At 36.0% G+C, this 21,050-nt stretch overlaps 2 protein-coding genes across 2 annotated transcripts; one reads left to right on the forward strand and one right to left on the reverse strand.

The window, feature by feature from the left end:
• Nucleotides 1-6,529, reverse strand: LOC120350992. The gene is made up of 5 exons (XM_039426668.1): nt 6,261-6,529; nt 4,786-4,942; nt 3,705-3,950; nt 3,010-3,112; nt 1-838 (listed from the first exon to the last, which is right to left on the reverse strand). The coding sequence occupies exons 2-5, from the start codon at nt 4,859-4,861 to the stop codon at nt 562-564; spliced, it is 702 nt and encodes a 233-aa protein (XP_039282602.1). The 5' UTR covers nt 4,862-4,942; nt 6,261-6,529; the 3' UTR covers nt 1-561.
• A 4,039-nt stretch (nt 6,530-10,568) lies between these two features.
• Nucleotides 10,569-17,219, forward strand: LOC120350805 (plasma kallikrein-like). Its single transcript, XM_039425677.1, has 3 exons — nt 10,569-10,779; nt 12,607-12,723; nt 15,708-17,219. The coding sequence occupies exons 1-3, from the start codon at nt 10,569-10,571 to the stop codon at nt 16,064-16,066; spliced, it is 687 nt and encodes a 228-aa protein (XP_039281611.1). The 3' UTR covers nt 16,067-17,219.
• The last annotated feature ends 3,831 nt before the right edge of the window (nt 17,220-21,050 follow it).

The raw sequence follows: 21,050 nt of genomic DNA on the forward strand, positions 1-21,050 counted from the left end.
TTTGAAGAATATTAGGTCTATATTGAAACAATTTATAAATATTTACAGAAAAGAGGATTGAAGTTATTTACAGTTTTAAAAGTTTTTAAAACATAAAGAGGGAAGTAAAATTAAATCACGGATATATTGCGGAATAATTTAAGCAGAGTATCACTGCTTTTATATAAAATTTTGCGAAGAATACTAGCCCTATATATAATTGCGGCAAGAAATTATAAGAATAAAATATTTATAATAGTAGTAATAATAAATTATAAGAGGCGTACCTGTATTACCGCATAAGTGTTCACTGTGTATCCTGTATGTTCGTGTCATTTTTATGTTAACGATATTGCTAACTTGACTCATTTTATCACTGAACACATTGCTAAACCACTTTTTCTGTATTTCACTCACTACGAAGCTATAACAATTTCTATTGGATTTCTTATTAATTATTTTATATATCACGTCAACACTTTCACGCTTTTTATTCACCGCACACGTTCGTCGCATTATTTTCTCACAACCATGGCAGGAAACGACCAGGTCAATCCAAGTCTGTCGGACACCGAGGACATCTCACCCGATTGTTCGCCGCCATCCGCATCTGCCACCGCATCTGCCGATTTCCATCCAATGTACTGGATGATTTATCTTCGACACAGGTGGAGGAGAGCTGCATCCTAGTGGAAGATCCGTCGGCAGCCCAAGAGCCGGAGGACGAAACATCGGAGAGCATACGTACGACGACGCCCCAGAAACAGGAACCCCCATTTCTCGTACCGTTGCTCGGATAAAAAACCAGCAGGTGACCGTTAGATGTATGCCCGCTCCCGCACTGGATATGGACGCCTTCCTGGAAGCAATAACCAGTAAGATAGAGAAAGGAAACAAACAAAACAAATGAAGCAATAAAACAAAGTTCTTCAGCAACAAAGGAAGAGTTAAAGAAGGAAATCCAAGAAGTAAAGAAGGTAAACGAACAGGGCTTGGAGAAGTTGAGTCAGCGAATGGACAAAGCATTCCATGATACCGATAATACCATCAAAAAATTAACTGAGCGTCTGGATAAATCCATTTCAGAAACGAATAACCGATTGGATCAGTTATCACAAGATATGCATGCGAAGGTAGTCAACGTCGAGGTCACCTTAAAAGAACACATACGCGTAGAGATGGATACTCTGAAAGAGAACGTAGTGGATCAAGCCAAACAGCATTGCACCAAAGCAGGAGAGCAGATAACGCAGAGCGTGCAGGCCAAAGTCAACGAACACATCTCCGCATGCCAAAAGGAACATGAAGATATTATCCAGCGAGTCGAGGGGCAACTCGAACCACTTACGACCAATATAACGAACTTGAAGAGCCATGTTAGCACCCTGAGTGAAAAGCAGGCAACTATCGGCTCTCAGGTGGACAGCTTAACTATACAATACAGCGACCTACATAGACGATGTGATACTGCCGCCGAGCAAAGGAAGAGTGTTGATGCCGAGGTCCGAAAAAGATTTGAGCAGACGGATACCCGAATCACTCAGATGGAAACCCGCATAAGTCACTCTCGAGCCAATCTAGAACTGTCATCGCCCTCAGAGTCGTACAACACCACCACAATTTTTCAAAACCTAGGACATTTTGATGACACTCCAGCGTCTATGCCCCCAAAACCCTTCGTCGAACAACTGAGATCTGTTCAAGAACTTACCCCCACACCCTGGCCCATATGGAAATTCAAATTATTCACTCTGTTGTCCGGAGAACCTTACTTTTCCTTCACGGACGTGCCGCCGAATTTAATAGTCTGTCCGAATTCATAGATGCTTTCCTAGAGCAATATTGGGGACAAGATCGACAGCGAGTTATACTATCTGACATCGTATCTTGCAAATATTCACCTCGAAATGGCCAAACATGCACCGCCTTCGTATCAAACATCAGATACCAAAATTCACAACTAGATACACCTTTTGCCGAGTTAGCACTCACTCAGATCATTATCCGGAAGCTGCCTTACCCCGTACAGATGGCACTAGCGACTAGTCATGTTAAGACCATCAAAGAATTGGAAAATCATCTCCATGAAATCCAAGCGGTACATCGCGAAGATTACAACTTCACTGTGCGACAAGAGCATCCGCATCAAGATCATCAACCCCAACAAAATACTTCTTTCCTTTTCTAACGCCCGTCGTCCTTTTAATTCTGCAAATAACCAGGACCGCAACCCGAATTTTCAACAGCGACTAAATAAAGAAAACCAACCAGAAAGCAGGAGGAATTTCCAGAACCACAACCAGCAGTCGGATACTAACCGGAGAAACGCGTACTACCATGACGGACGAGACCGTATAAACCAACACCGTAACCAATACCCCAACAACGCCGCGCATAGCCGGAACAACAACTATAACCGGATGGGAAATGCGAGCGCAAATCAGCATCAAACGACGCCCAACGAAAATCAGGGAAGAAAATCGGATATGGCTGAGAAAACACAAGGGTCATCAACGCCACAGAAAATCTGACTATATGGAAATCACCCACCACAGTCGTCCATCGCCTGTCTACACACGGAGAGAAATGATAATCCATTAGCAGAGGAACAACCGCCAATTAAAACCTACTGATCCGTCATCCCCGCCAGTCGAAATAATCCAAGGTAAACAACCGAAACTCAGAAGAATCTACCGTCGTTGCCGCTCTATACGGTTTAAGCCTACTCAACCTGCAAAAATGAATGGAATGGAAAATCTAGACAACCCCACTGCTCCAGATACAGGAAAAGAACCTACATGCCTTACCACGCTATATAATAACATCCGAGAAACCTTACTAGAAGAAGAAAACTCCAGCATCCAAGAAATACATGAACATTTTCAAACCTATATAACCATACAAATAGCCAGCCTACAATTCAAAGCCCTCATAGATACTGGATCACAAGTTAGCTTAATCCAGAATGATTCTTATTCCCGCCTGAAAAACATAACAGAAATAGCCACATTACCGTTAACCTCAACCTACCTATCAGGTGTCACACCAGGACGTCGTCTCCGAATATCTAAACAATGCCTCCTGGAGATCCAAGTCGAAGGAAAGTGCTTCCCATACTCCTTCCTGGTATTACCTGCAAATGGACCACACATTATTATTGGTGCTGATTTCTTAGCCCATTATAACTCAAACATAAATTTCAAAAATCTTGAACTGCAATTAATCGACAATAGCAATCGGACTAGCATCAATACTCAGATAGTATTAAAGGCCAATGCGGGAGATGTAAGAGTAGTGAGATATCACATGGTTGAAGACTACATTCCTGAAAAAGAATACAAGGTGCAATACAGAGAAGGTGAAGAAAGTGAAATGATGAGTCATGATTCAGTGGATGACTACAGCTTGGAAAATGAAACACCAGATGATACTGACATTCTGATGGAAAAGTTACTGAATGAGATTGATAACAATTCTGAATGGGGGCTCGCAATCAAACAATCCATGAAAGAAATGTTCATAAAAAATCGTGCAGTATTTTCAGAACAGCCGGGATTGGCAAATCATTTTCAGTGTAAATTAGAGGTCAAACCACATGAGTCGTATTATAGAAAATCTTATCCCATCCCTTTTGCGCACCGTCAAGCAGCAGCTGCCGAAATAGATAGGATGGAAAGACTAGGCATTATCGAACCATCCACATCGCATTATAGTTTGCCTATTACCTGCGTTTCGAAGAAGGACGGCTCCACCCGACTCTGTCTCGACGCCCGCCAGCTGAATATGATTCTCGACGACGACCGTGAAGCTCCCGCCCAGATCGATCAGGTGTTGCAGACGTTCCATGGCAAGACCATATACTCCACCGTCGACCTCAGCGCCGGATATTGGCAGGTACAAGTGGCCGAAGAATCTCGAGATTACCTGTCCTTCCTCTTCAACGGCCGAAATCTCAGGTTCACCCGACTTGCCTTTGGGATCAGAAATGCAATGGCTATATTTATACGCTGCCTAAGACAATCAATTGGTGAAGACATTTCAGACTTTTGTGCTCTTTACGTTGATGATGCAATTATTTCATCACAGAGTGTGGCAGAGCATATTCAACACCTTGATGTAGTATTCGGTAGACTAATAAAATGCGGTATGAAGTTAAAATTATCAAAATGTGAATTTTTTGCCAAGAAAGTCAAATACCTCGGGCACATCATAACTGATAAAGGTATCATGCAGGACATTGACAAATTAGCAGCTATAAAAAATTTTCCATCTCCATCAAGTCGTAAACAGCTTCAACGTTTTATTGGTTTCCTACAATTCTATCGCCGCTTTAACAAACAGATGTCTCATTATACGGCACAACTGAGTCATGTTTTATCATCCTCTAAACCATGGATATGGGGGCTCAAGGAAGATGCAATTTTTAACCAGTTGAAGGATGCTTTTCTGAAAGCTGTTATATTAAATCATCCAAATCTCAACCAACCGTTTCATATAAATGTTGACGCATCGGATTACGCCTTAGGTGCGGAAATTTTTCAATATGATGAGAAAGGAGAAAAAGGAGTCATAGCATTTTTTAGCAAAACTATGAATGCAGCCCAGAAGAAGTACACAGTCACGGAAAAAGAACTACTAAGCATTGTCGAAGTATGCAAGAAATACAGAACGTTGTTGTTAGGCCAAAAGATTTTTGTTAACACAGACCATAAGGCTCTGACTTTCTTCAAAACAGCCAAGTTAACCAACAACCGACTATCTAGATGGTTTCTGTTATTGCAAGAATTTGACCTAGAACTCACTCACCTGCCAGGTAAACGAAATCAAACTGCTGATTTCTTGTCCAGAGAAGGAAGTGACACCTATGCCAATGAAACAACATTCCAATGCTATGTAGCCGAGGATCAACCAGTGCCGTTACCCTTCAATATATCGCCGCTCCTGCACACCGAACTCCTTACATCTGAAAAATTTAAAAGCGCACAATCAATGGACAACAAAATCACAGATCTCATTCGCAAGTTATCCAACCCTCCAGTAGAAGAGCACCAGTATCTACAACGCTACACTGTTTTCAACGACCATTTGTTTTATAAGGCTAATAAAAACTCCGATTTTTGGCATCTAGTCATACCACACACCCTAGAAAAGGACGTAATTTTGGAAACACATGAACGAATTGGTCACTTTGGTATAAGAAAAACAATACATGCCCTGAAAACGTGTTGTTACTTCAAAGGATTGAACAAAAAGGTTACACAGTTAATAAGAGCCTGCGACATCTGTCAAAAAACAAAGCATAATCGTTTTCACATAGCAGGAGAAATGATACCTATCTTACCCTCACAACCACTTGAATTAATATCAGCTGACATCTATGGGCCACTACCTCAGTCTATGCACCAAAAACGCTTCATTTTTGTCTTAACCTGCTTGTTCTCAAAATATACAATGTTCTTCCCTATTGGTAAAATCACTGGTGAAAAACTAGCCAGATGCATCACCGAAAGATGGACCAATGAAGTTGGTAAACCACAGCGCATATTGTCAGATAACGCAACCTATTTTTGCAGTGCCAAGTGGAAACAAATTTTAGAACAAGCCGGCATTAAAACGTCAAGAGTCTCGGCGTACACTCCCAGTGCAAACCCAGTGGAAAGAAAAATGAAAGAAATTTCAAGATTTATGAGGGCATATAGCAGTCACCGTCATCAACAATGGGTCAAATATGTACCGTTCCTAGAACACTGCATTAATAACTGTGTGAGTGACAGTACCGGGTACACTCCCCACGAAATTATATTTGGCACAAGAAACGAATCATTTATTCAGAGCCTAATCAAGTTTCCAAATCCGGATAAACCTAACCCAAATTTATACCAACTGGTTCGCAATAGGTTAGACAAATCCGCAAAACAAAGGAAAAAATACCATGACAAGGCTACAAAGAAATTCAAATATGAAGTCGGAGATGAAGTACTGGTAAAAGCACATAAATCTTCAGATGCCCTAGGCAAGTTAACTAAAAAATTCTTCCATCTTTACACAGGACCACACCGAGTGACCGACGTTTCACAACACAACACCGTCAAAATTCAAGATTCCGAGAACGCCAATAATCACTGGTGGGAAAACGTAATTAATGTAAAACCCTACCGAAGAGCCTAACCAATAAACAATTTCAACTCATTTAATAAACAACAATTCACTTCAAAAGAAGAAATTGAAATCAACCTTAAATCAAGAAATAAAACTGAAAACAACTTTAAGAATTTACCAACCTGATCAAGCCATCCACCTCGTGTCAGAGTCATCACCGAAACAATCGCCTGGTATCATCTGCACAACTGAAAAATAGAAACAAGAATTATAGTATCCACGGAAAATAATTATAAATTAGAAATAACATGAAATTAGTAGTGAATAGGAGGAAAGAAAATAAACAAAGTTTATTTGAAAAAATATGTAAATCTAACCTCGAAATACAGAATCGATAGAAAAAATCTATTCAGAACCAAAGCCTGTTCGATAATTTTCTTCGTCCCACCAACCAATGTGTACGAAATCCTAGAGTCAATATTAATAGAATCCAAGCAATATCGTTATTCAATTATTAATGTAACATATTATTTAATGTGAAATCATAAGCAAAAACGCAACCAAAAATATATATTTATGTTAATTTGCACGAAATGCGCATGTTCTATGTCATATATGAATGTATCTCTAAAAAAAAAAAACTCCAAAGAAAATGAAATTCTTACCTTTAATGTGAAATTTATTACTGTTGCATCAAAAGATCATGAATTGAAATTCAATTGATAAATGTAATCTTAAGGACTTAATATTTGTAACCAACATTGATAAAAATCAAGAAAGCCATTTCAAGTGTAACCCTGTTTGTACGCAACGTACTAAGCGCAAATAAGAAATTGCTCGAGTCAAACGGTAGACGATTGTCAAGTCACCGAAGTAAAATCACATTCTCACTCAATTTATGTAAAAGCCAAACCAAAGAGTCGAAACCTGTAATAACTATGAAAAAATGATGAAAGTCTATATTTGTTGCAAATACTATTCAAATCTTAAGAAGTAATATGTGAAATTTTGTATATTTGTTATAGTTATGGGTCTGCTCATAAGCCACCCGTGAATGGAAGTTGTGGAGTTGTTTTAATGAAGGATCCAAAGAGACCTCATTAATTATTGTATTTCGATTGTATCCAATGAAAGGAACAATCAATTATTTATTTTTCGTAGCCAAAAGTGCACGATATATTGTTTTTAGTGTTAAGTGTTGAGTTTTCGTAGAAGTAAGGAGAGGAAATAGTGTATTCATCACAATATCGGATTTTTCAAATAGTCATTGTTTCGACTCGTCTCCCAATTACCTATTTAAAATATCCTGGGGGCTTTTGTGTGATGAATTTTTCAAATAGATCTCATGAGAAGAGAGAAAAATTGTGATTACCTTTTAAAATGAAAGAATTTGCTAAAGGAATAGTTAGCGACCGAGCGATAAAGCTTACTTATCAATAACTGTATATTAGATAAGAGTACCGTTCTGTACTGAATATTTTTCTAGGAAAATTATTCAATAAAATTATAATTATTTTGCGAATAAAGCACAAATTATTTATGAATCGCTCACTGATTTTGAGGTTACACTTGTTTACTATCGATCAGATGTTTTTAAAAACAGTTCGAACGCAGCTGACTGATTCAAAGCATTGTCAAATATCATACCGGTTCTCATGCAAGGTAAAATATCATTCCTAAAAATTATAAAACTATCAATAAAGGATCAAGAATTTCAAAATAAAAAATAAAATGTATGTATTATTGTTGAAATTATTTATTATTTAAGAAATTGTATTATGCGTCAGGTCTTATTGTAACTAAATAGGTCATAGCATGAAATTCTATTATTGATAAAATGGCAGAAATTAATTATAATAATCTCAAACCTAATAAAAATTGTACAAGAATATTAATTTATTAATAATTTAATTCAACTGAACCACATGGTAATTAAATCTCTATGGCAGGTCTAAGCCAATCACAGTGCATAGAAATAGCACCAAGACGGTGATCGTTTGAAAGCAACACATGTTAATCTATTATCAGACACCAACCCTGCCTTATCAGTTACACTAGCACGTGTACATTGTATGAGAGGAACTATGTCTAGAAGATTAAGCAGTTTTAAGAATTACATAAATTAAATTATTATTGTAATTAAAGGAATTGTATTCTACTACTTGCCACTGACGTCATATTTACGTCACAAGCGTTCTACCAATAGCAAATTTTTATGCAAATTATTACATTGAGATTCCGAGAAGCAAGGTCTAGCCTAAAAGCTTAGAGAAAACAGGAGCACTTCCCTTTTGAAATCCTTACCGTGTAGATCTCTTTCATAGTTACCAAAGACCTATTTGTAAAATTTCTTGTTCGATTTTTAAATGTTCTATTTGTGAGCCGATATTTTAGGCCAATCTATTTGTTATTTATAAATTTCTGTTTTCATCAATCGATAAATTTAAAAGCTTGAAGTAAACTATCCCTTAATTAATTCGGTGAAGGAGATATTTAAATTAAAATTCCCCACGTGCTGAAACCAAAGCCTGGATTGCCGCCGATCAAACGATTTTTGATCTAAAGAAGAAAACCGCGACCGCCAAGGAAGTTCACGTGAGTTATAAGTCATAAGGGGCCCCAATCTACGCTTCGAAAATATCTCAGTGCAGAAAAACATAAATTTTTCTTCGTTAAATTATTGGCCACGCCGACAAGCGCTTTAGCATTTAAGAGTCTAGAATTTATTCATATTAAATTTATAAGAATTTGTAGTTGATTAACTATCCTCCGCTGCCTGAACCACGACCCCGAACATTTTAAAAAATATTTCTATAATTCATTTTTTCACTATTTTTTCAAACTGTTAGATTTTATCAATTGCAAAATTCTGTTGAATCACGCATGGTATCATGCAAGCACAAGAGCATTTTTAACTCCTTCTGTTAATGCTAAATTATTATCAACCTGTAAATCAAATCCTGAATCTGCACTGTATGATTACATATTTTATTATAATATATTTCAGTTTTGTTAATTCGCTTTCTGAGTTCGATTATTTCTTAAGCCTGTCAATTATTGTGTCTGATACGTTCTATATCATCAAGAACCGATCGAATACGATCATTGGAATAATTGAATCAAGCTGGATATTGGAACAGGTCTAAGTGGATGTAGCGAGTGGGGTCAGATCGAGATATTTATTCTTTGTCCTTACCTGCTCATATATCAGCTTTTATCTGTTACCTACCTCGACTTAGGAGCGAACTCATCAATTGTACAGCAGAGGCAGCCATAGATCATATAAATTCCTACAATAGAGCTTAAAACCCGACAAGACTCTGTTCTCGAAGTATATTCTGAACGATATTTGGTTCAAATACCATATTTTTTAATCCTTCAGAACTTATTAGAGACGCAGTCCCGTAAATTAGCTACATCGGGATTTTTGCTCGACCTGTATGATTTTGTATGCTCATTCTTCACAGGTAATAATTTTAAGGTATCCGTATTCAGTGTTTAGCGATCGCTACACTGCTTATTGAAAATTTCATCATTATACAATTTGTCATTAGAGGAATCAAGGGTGAGCGAGCGTTTAGGCCTCCCGCGATTCCGACAATTGTATTGAGTCTTGTAGTGAGTCAATCAGTCTGGTGTTCACTCAGCGTCCTCACACGCCATTGCAAAATTTATAGCCGCTACACCATTGACTCAGTGCAAGATTCACCCTACATGTGTGAAGCCGTTAAAAAACGCACCACAATAAGAGAGCCAAAAATAAGATATATATTTTTTATTTATTTATCTTACATTCTATAATACACAAATCATATACATGATCAAAAAAGGACTAACAGGCCTAGCCTTTCCGAATTTTGATAGAAATTAATAGTTTGTATATTATATTAGTCAATAAAAGTGATGACTCATACACCAGCTCACAATGCTATGCACTCTGTCATCAACTTTTCTCAAGTCTATAGGAGTGTTTGGTAGAAAATGGACGCCATTTTCCAAATGTTGTTTTTGTGCGTAATTGATGTTCTAATCTCTTTTCACTCTCTAGTTATGAAAATGACAACTTCCAAGGTAGACTATTTACATCAAGGTAAAGATGTAAACTGTTGCATCTCCATAGAAGCAACTGGAGAAAAAATTTGAGTTTCGTTCAAAATTGACTATAATAACAGCTATCCCTAATACTTCATGCTTCATTGCCCAGCTCTGGATAATATTCTATAACAAAAATCATTATAAGAATCCTTCATACTTCATTCATCGTTATCGATATGGCTTTATATGGACGTATGTTTATTTGAACAGATGTAAACTGTTACATCTTCATAGAAGCAACTGGAGAAAAAATTTGAGTTTCGTTCAAAATTGACTATAATAACAGCTATCCCTAATACTTCATGCTTCATTGTCCAACTCTGTATAATATTCTATAACAACAATTATTATAATAATCCTTGATACTTCATTCATCGTTATCGATATGGCTTTATATGGACGTATGTTTATTTTTTATACAAAATAGTGTTGTAGTGAGAGCGGGAGAGACCAATCTTAAAGACGTTATTACCAGCTGTGATGAGATGGATTGCCCTCCAAATGTTTACATGTCCAAATCAGTGGTGTGGTACTTTGATGATGAGCCACCTGAAGAAGGCCATGATGTGGCGTTGGTAGAAACAACGAAAGACATCGTTTTCAATGGTGAGTCATCCACATGTAACCCACAGCATCTATACTTATAAAATTCTTATCTGACTCACTCAGTCACTTCTAATTCTTTTTTCTCCCTTCTTCCCTTTCTTCTACCGGAATAATCTATGGATTTGGAGTGATCCGTGGTCTAGTGGATAGAGTGCTTGTGTAGCAGCATAGAGATCCCGGGTTCAAACCCTCTCAATACCAAAAGCTTTTTAACCAGATCACTCCCGTGTTATCGGATGGGCACGTTAAACTGTCGGTCCCGGCTAAAGTATGTCAGTCGTAAGGCCCATTGACGGCTTAAATGATATATTCAAGCGGTGGGACCTTCCCGCAAGGGACTACCCACCAACAAAAGCCACACGAATTTACTTTGGACTGAAAATTCTCAACTGTATTCACTTTTCTCTTCTTCCTTTTGCATAACCCCTTTTACGTACTTAAATTCGAAAGAAGTTCAAGTTTTCTCTTTTTTTTTTATTAAATTTATATATAATTATAATACAATAAAAAATTAAATTATATTAATTATTATATTTATATATATTTTTTTCTTGTTAAATTGTTTTCTAAGTTATTGTTTTCTTCTACTTTAGTCCATTGTTTATGATGTTGTTTTAGTTGTAACTTAGAATTGTATGGAGGGTTAAGTGTAAGAGAGGGCCGGCTGCGCCCTAACTTCGCCCTCCTAGGTTTTTAATAAAGGCAGCGATTCAATTCAATCCGATTCAATTCACTGATCACGATTTCTGGAAAACTATTGGATGGATTTCAACAAAAGTTGGAATATAGCTTCCTTATAGGTCCTAGGTGCTCACTAAGAAATATTATGTCGATAATTATTATTATTTAACGAAAATACAAATCAAATGCTGTAATTTACACTGAAGACTTCTGCTACTGCAAATATTGACAACAGGGTAGATGGAAATTCGATGAGCGCTACTATTCAAAAATTTCCATCTAGCTGTTTACCCTGTTGTCACTATTTGCAGTAGCAGAAGTCTTCGGGGGTAAATTACAGCATTTAATTTGTATTTTCGTTTAATAATAATAATTAATTCATAAGCATTTGAATAATTGCAATATCTCAGTAATTTCCATCTTTATTTTTGCGATATTTTAACTTTAAGGTTTGTTTGTAAGGGTTTGAAGTTGGTCTTTTTAGCATGTATATTCATCTTTTTAATCTCTTTATTTTGATTGAAATGTCCGTACCATTCATGTTAATAGAACTCTAATCTGGAGAGAGTACGTTTTCGGAACAGTTACTACGGTTAAAATTAGTAACTAAATTAATTATTATCAGTCTAATTTTGTCAGGTTGGCAGTAAGTTGAGGACGCTTTCTAAACAAGATTTGAGTTCAACCATTTTATAAGGTTGGCACTAAGTTGAAGAACGAGGAGTTTCATGGAGAAAGGGCACTAAGAACTTCAGGCCCTTTTTCCGTCATAGTGCTTAATGGATTCGCCGCCATTTTCTCCATACGTCTACAAATTTTCCTACCTCTATGTCTCTTCTAAACGATGCGACAACGATGTTTATCTTTAACAGCGTTTTTCTCAAAAATGGTTTTTGCACATGGGCCCTTCTTCCATCAAACTCCTCTTTAAGATAAATTTATTGAGAAAAAAAATTAATTGGGCACTGCTGCCTCAATCAGAGTCATTCTTGAGGGTATAGCAAATTTTTATTAAATCTCAATGTTTTATGAAACAAAATTTCATGACGACAGTTGCTTTAATCGATATTTAATCCTATAATCATTCTATCAAGACTACTTTTGTTTTTCTAAACGTTAACTTTATTCTTCACTGTATTTTGACAGATTACGTGTTACCGATTTGCCTGCAGCCATTGGTAGCTGCATATAATCAACTTTATAAGAGAGACTATCTAGGCGAACGTGGAATCAGGGTGACAGGCTGGGGTATACCTTCCTCCAGTAAGTCATTCTTTTCTCAAGTCATTCTTCATAGAATCATTCTTCCTTAATAAAAACAATATAAAATGTTGTAGTACCCTTTATTATTAAAAACGTTAAAATATCTCAATATTAAAGGGTACTATAAGATTTAATATTGTTTTTACCAATTTGTACAAAAGTAGCTCATATAAGTGAAGTGTTTTAATCATTCTTCCTCTATGCACAATCCACATCCAATCATGTTAATATGAGGTTATATGAAGTATATATATATGAGGTTAAATGAAGATCAGGTCAAATTTATAGCAATGTGTTAACATCTCTTGTTAAAACTAACACTTAATCAACTCAGATGATGCGTATATATGGGCCTAAAGGCGAACAAACGCACGCACATCAACAGGACAAAGGAAAATCAGTCGTCCGCTTACAGACGTTAGCAGATATATGCAGACAGACGTTTTTGTGCGGATTTTCGTACGTCTGTCTGCATACGTCCATCTGTTGCTGTATGCGTTTGTCATCTTTCAAGTGGTTGAAAACTATGAGATAACAAAATTAACTGAATCCCAACCATTATCGTGGTTCTCGTGGAACCGAACGAGTATTTTGTGTGCATAGAACACTGAGGATCATCAGTTGGGTGATATTGTAGAAAAGGTATATTGGAAGGCAGTAAGACTAAATTGGTCCCAGACTTGATAGAATCCAAACAGAAAACCTCAACACTAACTCTATGATGAATAGTGTTTGATCTTATCATAGATTTATATTTATTATCAATACCACAGGAATACAAACAAATTCTTAAAAAGTGTTATAATTTGGGTGTGAAACTTCCGGATCCCTATTTATATTGAGAGTAGGCCTATCTGATTTTTACAATTTATATTGATTGCATACTTATATTTCATACACTTCATACTCACATTTAAAATCATCGATCTGAGTGTAAATATTGAAAAAACAAATTTATAGTGTCGGTTGCACAAAAGCCGGTTAAATTTTGATCATGATTAATTTCACGAGAACCAATCAGAGAAGCTGACTTATGAGAAAGGTCTTCTTAAAAGAAACTACCTAGTCTACTCCTTGGAATACACCAAAATTCTAGGGAATGGAAAGTTTTGGGCTGTGCTTATTGATTCTCTTCCAAAGTTTTTGTATGTTATGCTGGTCCAAAAAATGGCTCATGTTCTTTCAACTTTATGAATTTCATTTCAATTCCATTTATGAATACATTGCATGATAAGATGAACATAATTAAAAATGTAAAAATCAAAAATGAAAATATACTCAAAGTATATCAATATCAAAGTATAGATGAATATCACCTTGCTTGGACGATATGTGGATATGTGTGTGCAAGGAGGAATTCTGTTCAATTTCCTGCACAAATGAGAAACTTCGAGTTCAATGTATACTCCATACTTGCATTTATTTTGAATTTTCAATTTGAGTGTTTGTATTGAAAATCGGAAACAAATGCATAGTGCCGTTTGCACAAAAGCCGGTTAAATTTTAATCGTGTTTAATTGCACGAGAACCCATCAGAGAAGCTGACTTATCAAAAAGGCCTTCTTTGATTTGTCGTCGTCGTCGTCTTCCTACAAGGATTAGGCAATTTGCCTGTTCCGACTTCAAACACACCATCACATCCATCTTTTACGGGGTCTGCCCACACTTCTCCTCCCAACCGGGTTATACAACATGACTGCCCTGGGAATCCTGTCGCTCTCCATCCTTTCAACATGATCTTTCCAGTTTTGTCGATTTTCTTCAATCTTCTGCCATTTGGAGGTTATGTTGAGCTCGCTTCTTATATCGACATTATGAAGCCCATCTTCCCTTGTGCACCCTTTTACTGCTCTTAAAAACCTAATTTCGGCAGCCTGTAACCTACTCCATTCTTTCTTTTCAGGTATCCAAGATTCAGAGCCATATAAGAGCGTTGGAATAGCCATAACCTTATAGAATTTAAGTTTTGTCTCTCTCCTGGCTCTGTTTCTCAAAGTTCTATTTATTGTTCCACAAATGGATTGGAATCTATTCAATTTCACATTGAAGTCTTCGTCCATTTCATAGGTTATATCACAACCTAAATACTTGGAGTGTGATATTTGTTCCAGGACTTTATTCAAATCAAATCAAATCAAATCAAATTTATTCTCTTCAACACTTTACAAAATTTATGTATATTGCACAGCACAACATTAAATACAGTACTACTACAACATAAAATAAAATTCATAAGCATAGCATAATAAAGACTATAGTAGCAATAGTAACAATTTGTTGTTCTGTACAAAATACAAAATATGATAGTTATGAGAAATACCCTTACATAGGCTATTGCCTGTGAGTAAGGGTGAATCTGGATTAAATGATTAAGATGAAACTTGTATGAGAACTTAACAGGTAAGGATAGTAAAGAAATAAAGAGATTTGAAGTTTAGTTTATCTTATTGAAAAATAGAATTTACCGGAGCTTGAGAACGTCCACTAGTTAGTAGCCTACTTGCATCATCTACAATAAGTTGGGTATAAAACTCTATAACCTATAAACTGAGCTAATGATATTTTCGGTTCCATCCCTACCTATTTCGTTTAGCCAAAGATTCACAATTTTTTTGTACACTACCAAAGATGCTGCATCAAATTCTCTGAGTTTGTTGGGAATATTCCTGAAAAGCATATGAACTATGTAATAAATGTTTGTGGATGAATATGTTTTGTTAATTCTAGGTGTTATTATTCCTGAAATTGTAGCTGTTTGGGTGGGATATGTGTGGGTATTTCTAATGAAAATATCAGTATGGTGCTTATACATATAAATTAGTGCATTTATTATCGAGGACTATTTTAGATTTTTACTTAGATTTGTGAAATTAATCACGGTTGAAATTCAACCGGCTTTTGTGCAACCGGGCCATAAAGTGAAAGAAACTACCCAGTCTCCTTTTGGTGTACATCAAAATTATGTCGTATTTTTAAATTAACAGGTGATCAGTTCTACTTCAAACTCCAGAAAGTGCCAGGACATATTTTCACAGAGGAAGAGATTGTGGAATTCTATTACAAATATATGACACTGTCATTCCGAGACGTGGAATCGTACGTGTCATTCTTCGGTGTGGGAGACTTGTCGGACGGACTCTATCACGACAGCGACATCGGAGGTCCATTCATCATCAAGAAAATGTGGGAGTGGGGGAGAACGCGATACTATCTGTACGGCGTCTATTCATTCATGGCTGACGTGTCTTTGCCGCCCTATGAGACCACATTTGTTTACTCCAGGGTCAGTCACTACCTTGATTGGATACTGGAGAATGTGGAGACTATTAGTGGAGACTATTAGGTCTAATGGTCATTGATCACAGAGAAGGAAATAATAGCCTACTAGTACTAGAAAAACTAGAAGGAAAGACTACAACTCCTTTTTACTTTATGCTGATTATAATTTATTTGTAATTGAGGGGTATAGATACAGAAGACACGTTTCAAAATTTGAGGGCAACCATAAAAAACTGTTTCATTATGATAAAAAAAGGATATTGTTGCAATTTTTTCTCCAAACAAAGCTTAGAATCATATCAACTACTTGCACACAGCTTCAATAAGTTGTTGAATAAAATAAAACAGTAATTTAATTTCAATATACTCAAACAGTGAGTTTTGAAGTAAAATTTGTTTAAATGTGAAATTTGAAGCAACCTTACACGATAACAAAAACAAAACCAAATGGATGATATGAGTAAGTCTTCTCTTTAGTTGTTAATTTCATCTCAATTTGCTGTTGTTCAACAGTTGCTATATATTACCATATTTGGAATACTTGGGCGTGTCTGGTTTCTGGCCAATGACAGTAGAGCTCGACGCCAATTGGTCGATTGCTAATGGGTAGTATCATAGAGAAACAATAGCGTAAGTAGATATCCCATGGTAATGAATTTACGTCTCAACTTTTACTGTTATCTCAAGCCGATTACTGTCGATTATTGTCCATTTTTACTGTTTTGTTGGGGTGATAGTGTATGAACGGCACAATTTGAGAGACTACCAGCGTCACACAGCTGCATGGGAAAGAACTACGTGAACTATCGGCTTGGGATAACAGTAAAAGTTGCGACATAAACGCCCTATACCATGGGATATCTACTTATGCTATCTTTTCTCTATGATAGTATTGTAGGGCTTCAGTCACACTATAGGCTAGATACTCTGCTACTTGACGTTCAAGCTTACAGTTTATATAGATTCATATGTTGTAACAGCCGAAACTAGTACCTCATATTGTTTCTTCCAATAAAATAGTTAATAATAAATATAATATAAAATCATTTTATTAGAAAAAACAATATGAGGTACTATTTCGGCTGTTACACCATAGAAACTCCTAATAAACTGAAAGCTTGAACGTCAAGTAGCAGAATATATCCTATAGAGTGACTGAAGCCTTCAATAGCTTTCAGTTTATTAGGGATTTATATGGTGTAACAACCGGAACTAGAACCTCATATTGTTTTCTCCAATAAAATAGTTATTTTGACAATATTAGAAGTTGGTTTTATTCAATATGCATATCTCCCATGAAATCAGCTTCACAGCAACACAGAATAAAAAGTGAACTGTTTTCTTCAGCCAAAAAGTGGAAGCAGAAAAAAGAATTAATGAGATAGAAGATAATATTCATTGATCACAGGATTTTAATTTCAAGTCAATATGCAATGAGAGATTGCAGAAATTGAATTTGAATTTTTTCGCTGAAAGAATGTGCAACGCATGGATGACCAAAAAACATAAATAAATATCAACCTGGATTCATAATATTTTCTCAATACTATGGGAAAATTATTCCAATAAAAATCGAAGCAGTCCAGTGAAGTTATTTGATCTATATTCATTTCTCATCTCCGAATCTTATTGGAAAAGTAAGTGAATCGAATAAATTCAAGTTTAATGAATCCGAATTCAATCATAGATTTTGTCATCATCCATCATAAACTCAGAATGTCCTCCTATAAATAAGTTGTTTTCAACCAAGCAATTTTGTGTTACGACTTCGGCAATCTGATTAATATGAGAGTCATTATTAAGATTCTGAAATCACATCTTCAAAACACAGTTCTCTTATTCAAATTTCTTCCATTTTTCCAAAGTTGCATAGAATTTTGTCCTACTTTGTTTTGTTTCTTTCATAATTAGGCCTGCCACAAATTATATTATTCGCTCAAGCGGATCCATGAAAGTTACTAATCTGTTCGTAATTTCATAGACAACAATCGAATCGATTTCAAGAATAGATTTTTATTTCCAGATCAGAATATTGAACTCAGTATTGACAAATCATTCCAATATCGTAGGTATTTGAGAATAATAAACATAAATAATATTGTCAACTTCAATATTGCTCTGTAGAACCCAATTAGTTGGAAAATCATAGAGGAAAAATCATACTTGTACCAAATAAGAAACAAGTGGGATATTTTATTTTTCAGATTATATTATCCCATGCATGTTCTTATAGAGACATTTCAATTCTATTTTCTGAAGCCCAATCAAATTGAACCAATATCGAAGAAACACTGCCTGTCTGTCACTATACTCTGTGCAGAATTACTTGTTACTTGGGATAGACATGCGCAGCAGAGAAAGTATACAGCGGGAGGGATACAGAGGCGCGATGTTGCCGTTTTGGAGCGGCCAGTGACTCTATCAATGACTATAATTGGCTGATCTCGCTCTATTCTTCTGCACTGCATATTCCTTCAAGTCTGAAGTAAATTTGTAGGGACTATAGTTTTGCGAGAGTCTTCTAATGGGAAATAGGCCTACATTGAGATGTAGTAAGCCCCCTCCCCTGGAAAATTTGTCATTTCCGTCAGTTCAGTCTTGGCCTAAAAGCTACAATGCAAAGGCTCACAACTATACCTCATGAGATTCCGAAGCCTACTATACTATCACAATAAATTCCTCTAGTGTAGAGCCTGTAGACGCTATGATTGTTAGTTGGACTGGACTAACTAGATGAAAATATTTTCCAGAGGAGTAGGCTCACTACTTCTCAATGTAAAGACGATCAAGGAATCATGTATTCTACTTGAAGATGCATTGAGAATTCTATGGAGACCATCCATTCCAATCTCAACAAGATTAAGATACAACACGAATTAGTATCAGAGGCTGATGCAGCTCCTCCTCAGGAGTGAAATGCATGCCTCAATACTCCAAGAAAAGTAAGCGTTTTTCAAATATTTACAGGTAACAGCTGTCTGAACTACAACGAAGGAATTAATATCCTTCTGATCTATAATTCTAATTTTCGAAAATATATGTTTAGATGATCCCATCAGCCATCGTGCCTGGAATTTAGTGAATGGTGAGAAATGTGGAGTTCAACACCCCCAAGAGAGAGTATTTGGGGGAGAAGATGCTATCCTAGGTGAATTCCCATGGGTTGTTGAGATTGTCATGTATGTGGGCTTACCAGAAGGTAATTTATAGCGTTTTTGACAAATTCCTTTGAATTATCCAGAAACACTGATTCAGTTTTAACAAAAATACAACACAGATTTCAACAAAATATTTTATAGTCCATGGTTCAGTTGCACAAAAGCCTGTTGAATTTAATCTCGATGAAATTAGAGAACCAAGAAGGTTTTCCTGAGGAAAAGGCTTCTCTTGTAGGTTCTCGTGGCATCCTTTCGGGATTAAAAGTTAACAGACGTTTGTGCAACCGGGTGTAGGATATGATGTTTCATATTATTTTCATTATTTATTTGATGAACGCTTAGATTCAATAATTGGTCTTTATTATGATTTATCCAGTTCAAATGTCCTTCCTTATTAATATGCACTAAGTAATAACATTATCAGAATTGTCTCTCCATCGGAATTTTCTCTTTCTGTCATTTTTTTCTCTGCTGACCAATCTTTCACATCCTCCTTTTCATCCTGGAATTTTAACAACAGAGCCTCCTTTAGCTCATAGCCTACTCATTGAAAATCGGAAAGAGAAACAGTTATGGCTAACCTATGAACATTTCAAATATCTTAAAGAAGATAGAATAAATAATGTAAATCGATGTTAATGTTTAATCAATTTCGACAATTCCAGCTCACTCAATAAAGAATTGCTCTGAGGCACTCATTAGTGCCAAGTATGTTCTATAACAGCGGCACATTGCAAACCTTATGAGGAATTGTGAGTAAAATTCAACCATTCATTCATAGATTCATTAATTCATTCATTATAATACGACCATCATTATTATAGGTCTACTATTGAGCCCAATTTCAAGGGCACATATCGAATATAATCGAATATTGAATTTCCAATAAATAATCTAATCATTTAATGGTCTATAGATCTAATAAGTGTCCTAGAAACCGGGTCTACCTCTAGTACCACTATTATCTATTCATCATGGATGCTAGGATACTTATTAATACTGGGCCAGAATTGTAACTCAATACTTATGAAATATATGGAGAAAACACCACAGATCCATAAACAACTTTCGCTGAATATCTAAAAGAGAACAACCATACATACACAGACATCAACAGTGGCTCATTCATCATGGATGCTAGGATAAAGGTTCTATTAATAAAGGCGCCTCTAGACACGCCCATTCCCGACGTTTACACCGGGGTCTCCTACTACTTGCAATGGATCATGGACACCGTCGCCGAAGAGAATTGAATATAGTTTAATTCATTCATATGGAAAAAAATACTTGAAGGCATAGCCCTTACTATTTCATACAAGAATTAAGGTATTTGATATGAAACACAATAGTGGTGGAAGTGATTTCCTATAATTATTATTATAATATGATATTATACACCAGCAGAGTAGCAGAGATCTCAAGTATGCACTTTTTCAGTCAAAAAGTGGAAATATATTGTGATGAATGATATGAACTTCGACAAACACAGGATTTCAATAACAACATCTTTCAAAGGAGATATTGTAGTACTAAATTGGATTGAACCCATCACTTCCTTGAATCATTTCGGTGCAAAAATGACAGCTTACGTTCGCAGAAAATGAGAATCACGTACAAATACGAATAAACATGATTAATCCAACAATCTGGGTCCAAATTCTTGGAGGAAGAGATAGTAACGATTCAGAGAAGTTGATTGATCTTTCTTTATTCATTTCTCATCTCCGTATCATACTGGGAGTGTAAGTGAATCAATAAATTCAAATCGAATTCAAATCAAAATTCAATCATAATGTTGACTTTCATCTCGACTCTTCTTAATTTATGATGTCCCATATTACTTTTTTTGCAATCATGCAATCATGTGTAACGACTTCATCTATCATTCCT

The sequence above is a fragment of the Nilaparvata lugens genome, chromosome 4, assembly GCF_014356525.2.
Source record: "Nilaparvata lugens isolate BPH chromosome 4, ASM1435652v1, whole genome shotgun sequence".
Taxonomy (NCBI): Eukaryota; Metazoa; Arthropoda; class Insecta; order Hemiptera; family Delphacidae; genus Nilaparvata; species Nilaparvata lugens.

Bases quoted from the DNA above. Each gene is read 5' to 3' on its own strand.
- LOC120350992 (XM_039426668.1), bottom strand. From the start codon at position 4,861: ATGTTGTTTCATTGGCATAGGTGTCACTTCCTTCTCTGGACAAGAAAT. The intron at 3,951-4,785 runs GTGAGTGAGTTC...CTGATCCCAAAG, and splicing joins TGATTTCGTTTACCTGGCAG to GCAAGTCGGGTGAACCTGAG. The intron at 3,113-3,704 runs GTAATAGGCAAA...GTCCATTTGCAG, and splicing joins CGTCCTTCTTCGAAACGCAG to GTAATACCAGGAAGGAGTAT.
- LOC120350805 (XM_039425677.1), top strand. From the start codon at position 10,569: ATGGACGTATGTTTATTTTTTATACAAAATAGTGTTGTAGTGAGAGCG. The intron at 10,780-12,606 runs GTGAGTCATCCA...GTATTTTGACAG, and splicing joins GAAAGACATCGTTTTCAATG to ATTACGTGTTACCGATTTGC. The intron at 12,724-15,707 runs GTAAGTCATTCT...TTAAATTAACAG, and splicing joins CTGGGGTATACCTTCCTCCA to GTGATCAGTTCTACTTCAAA.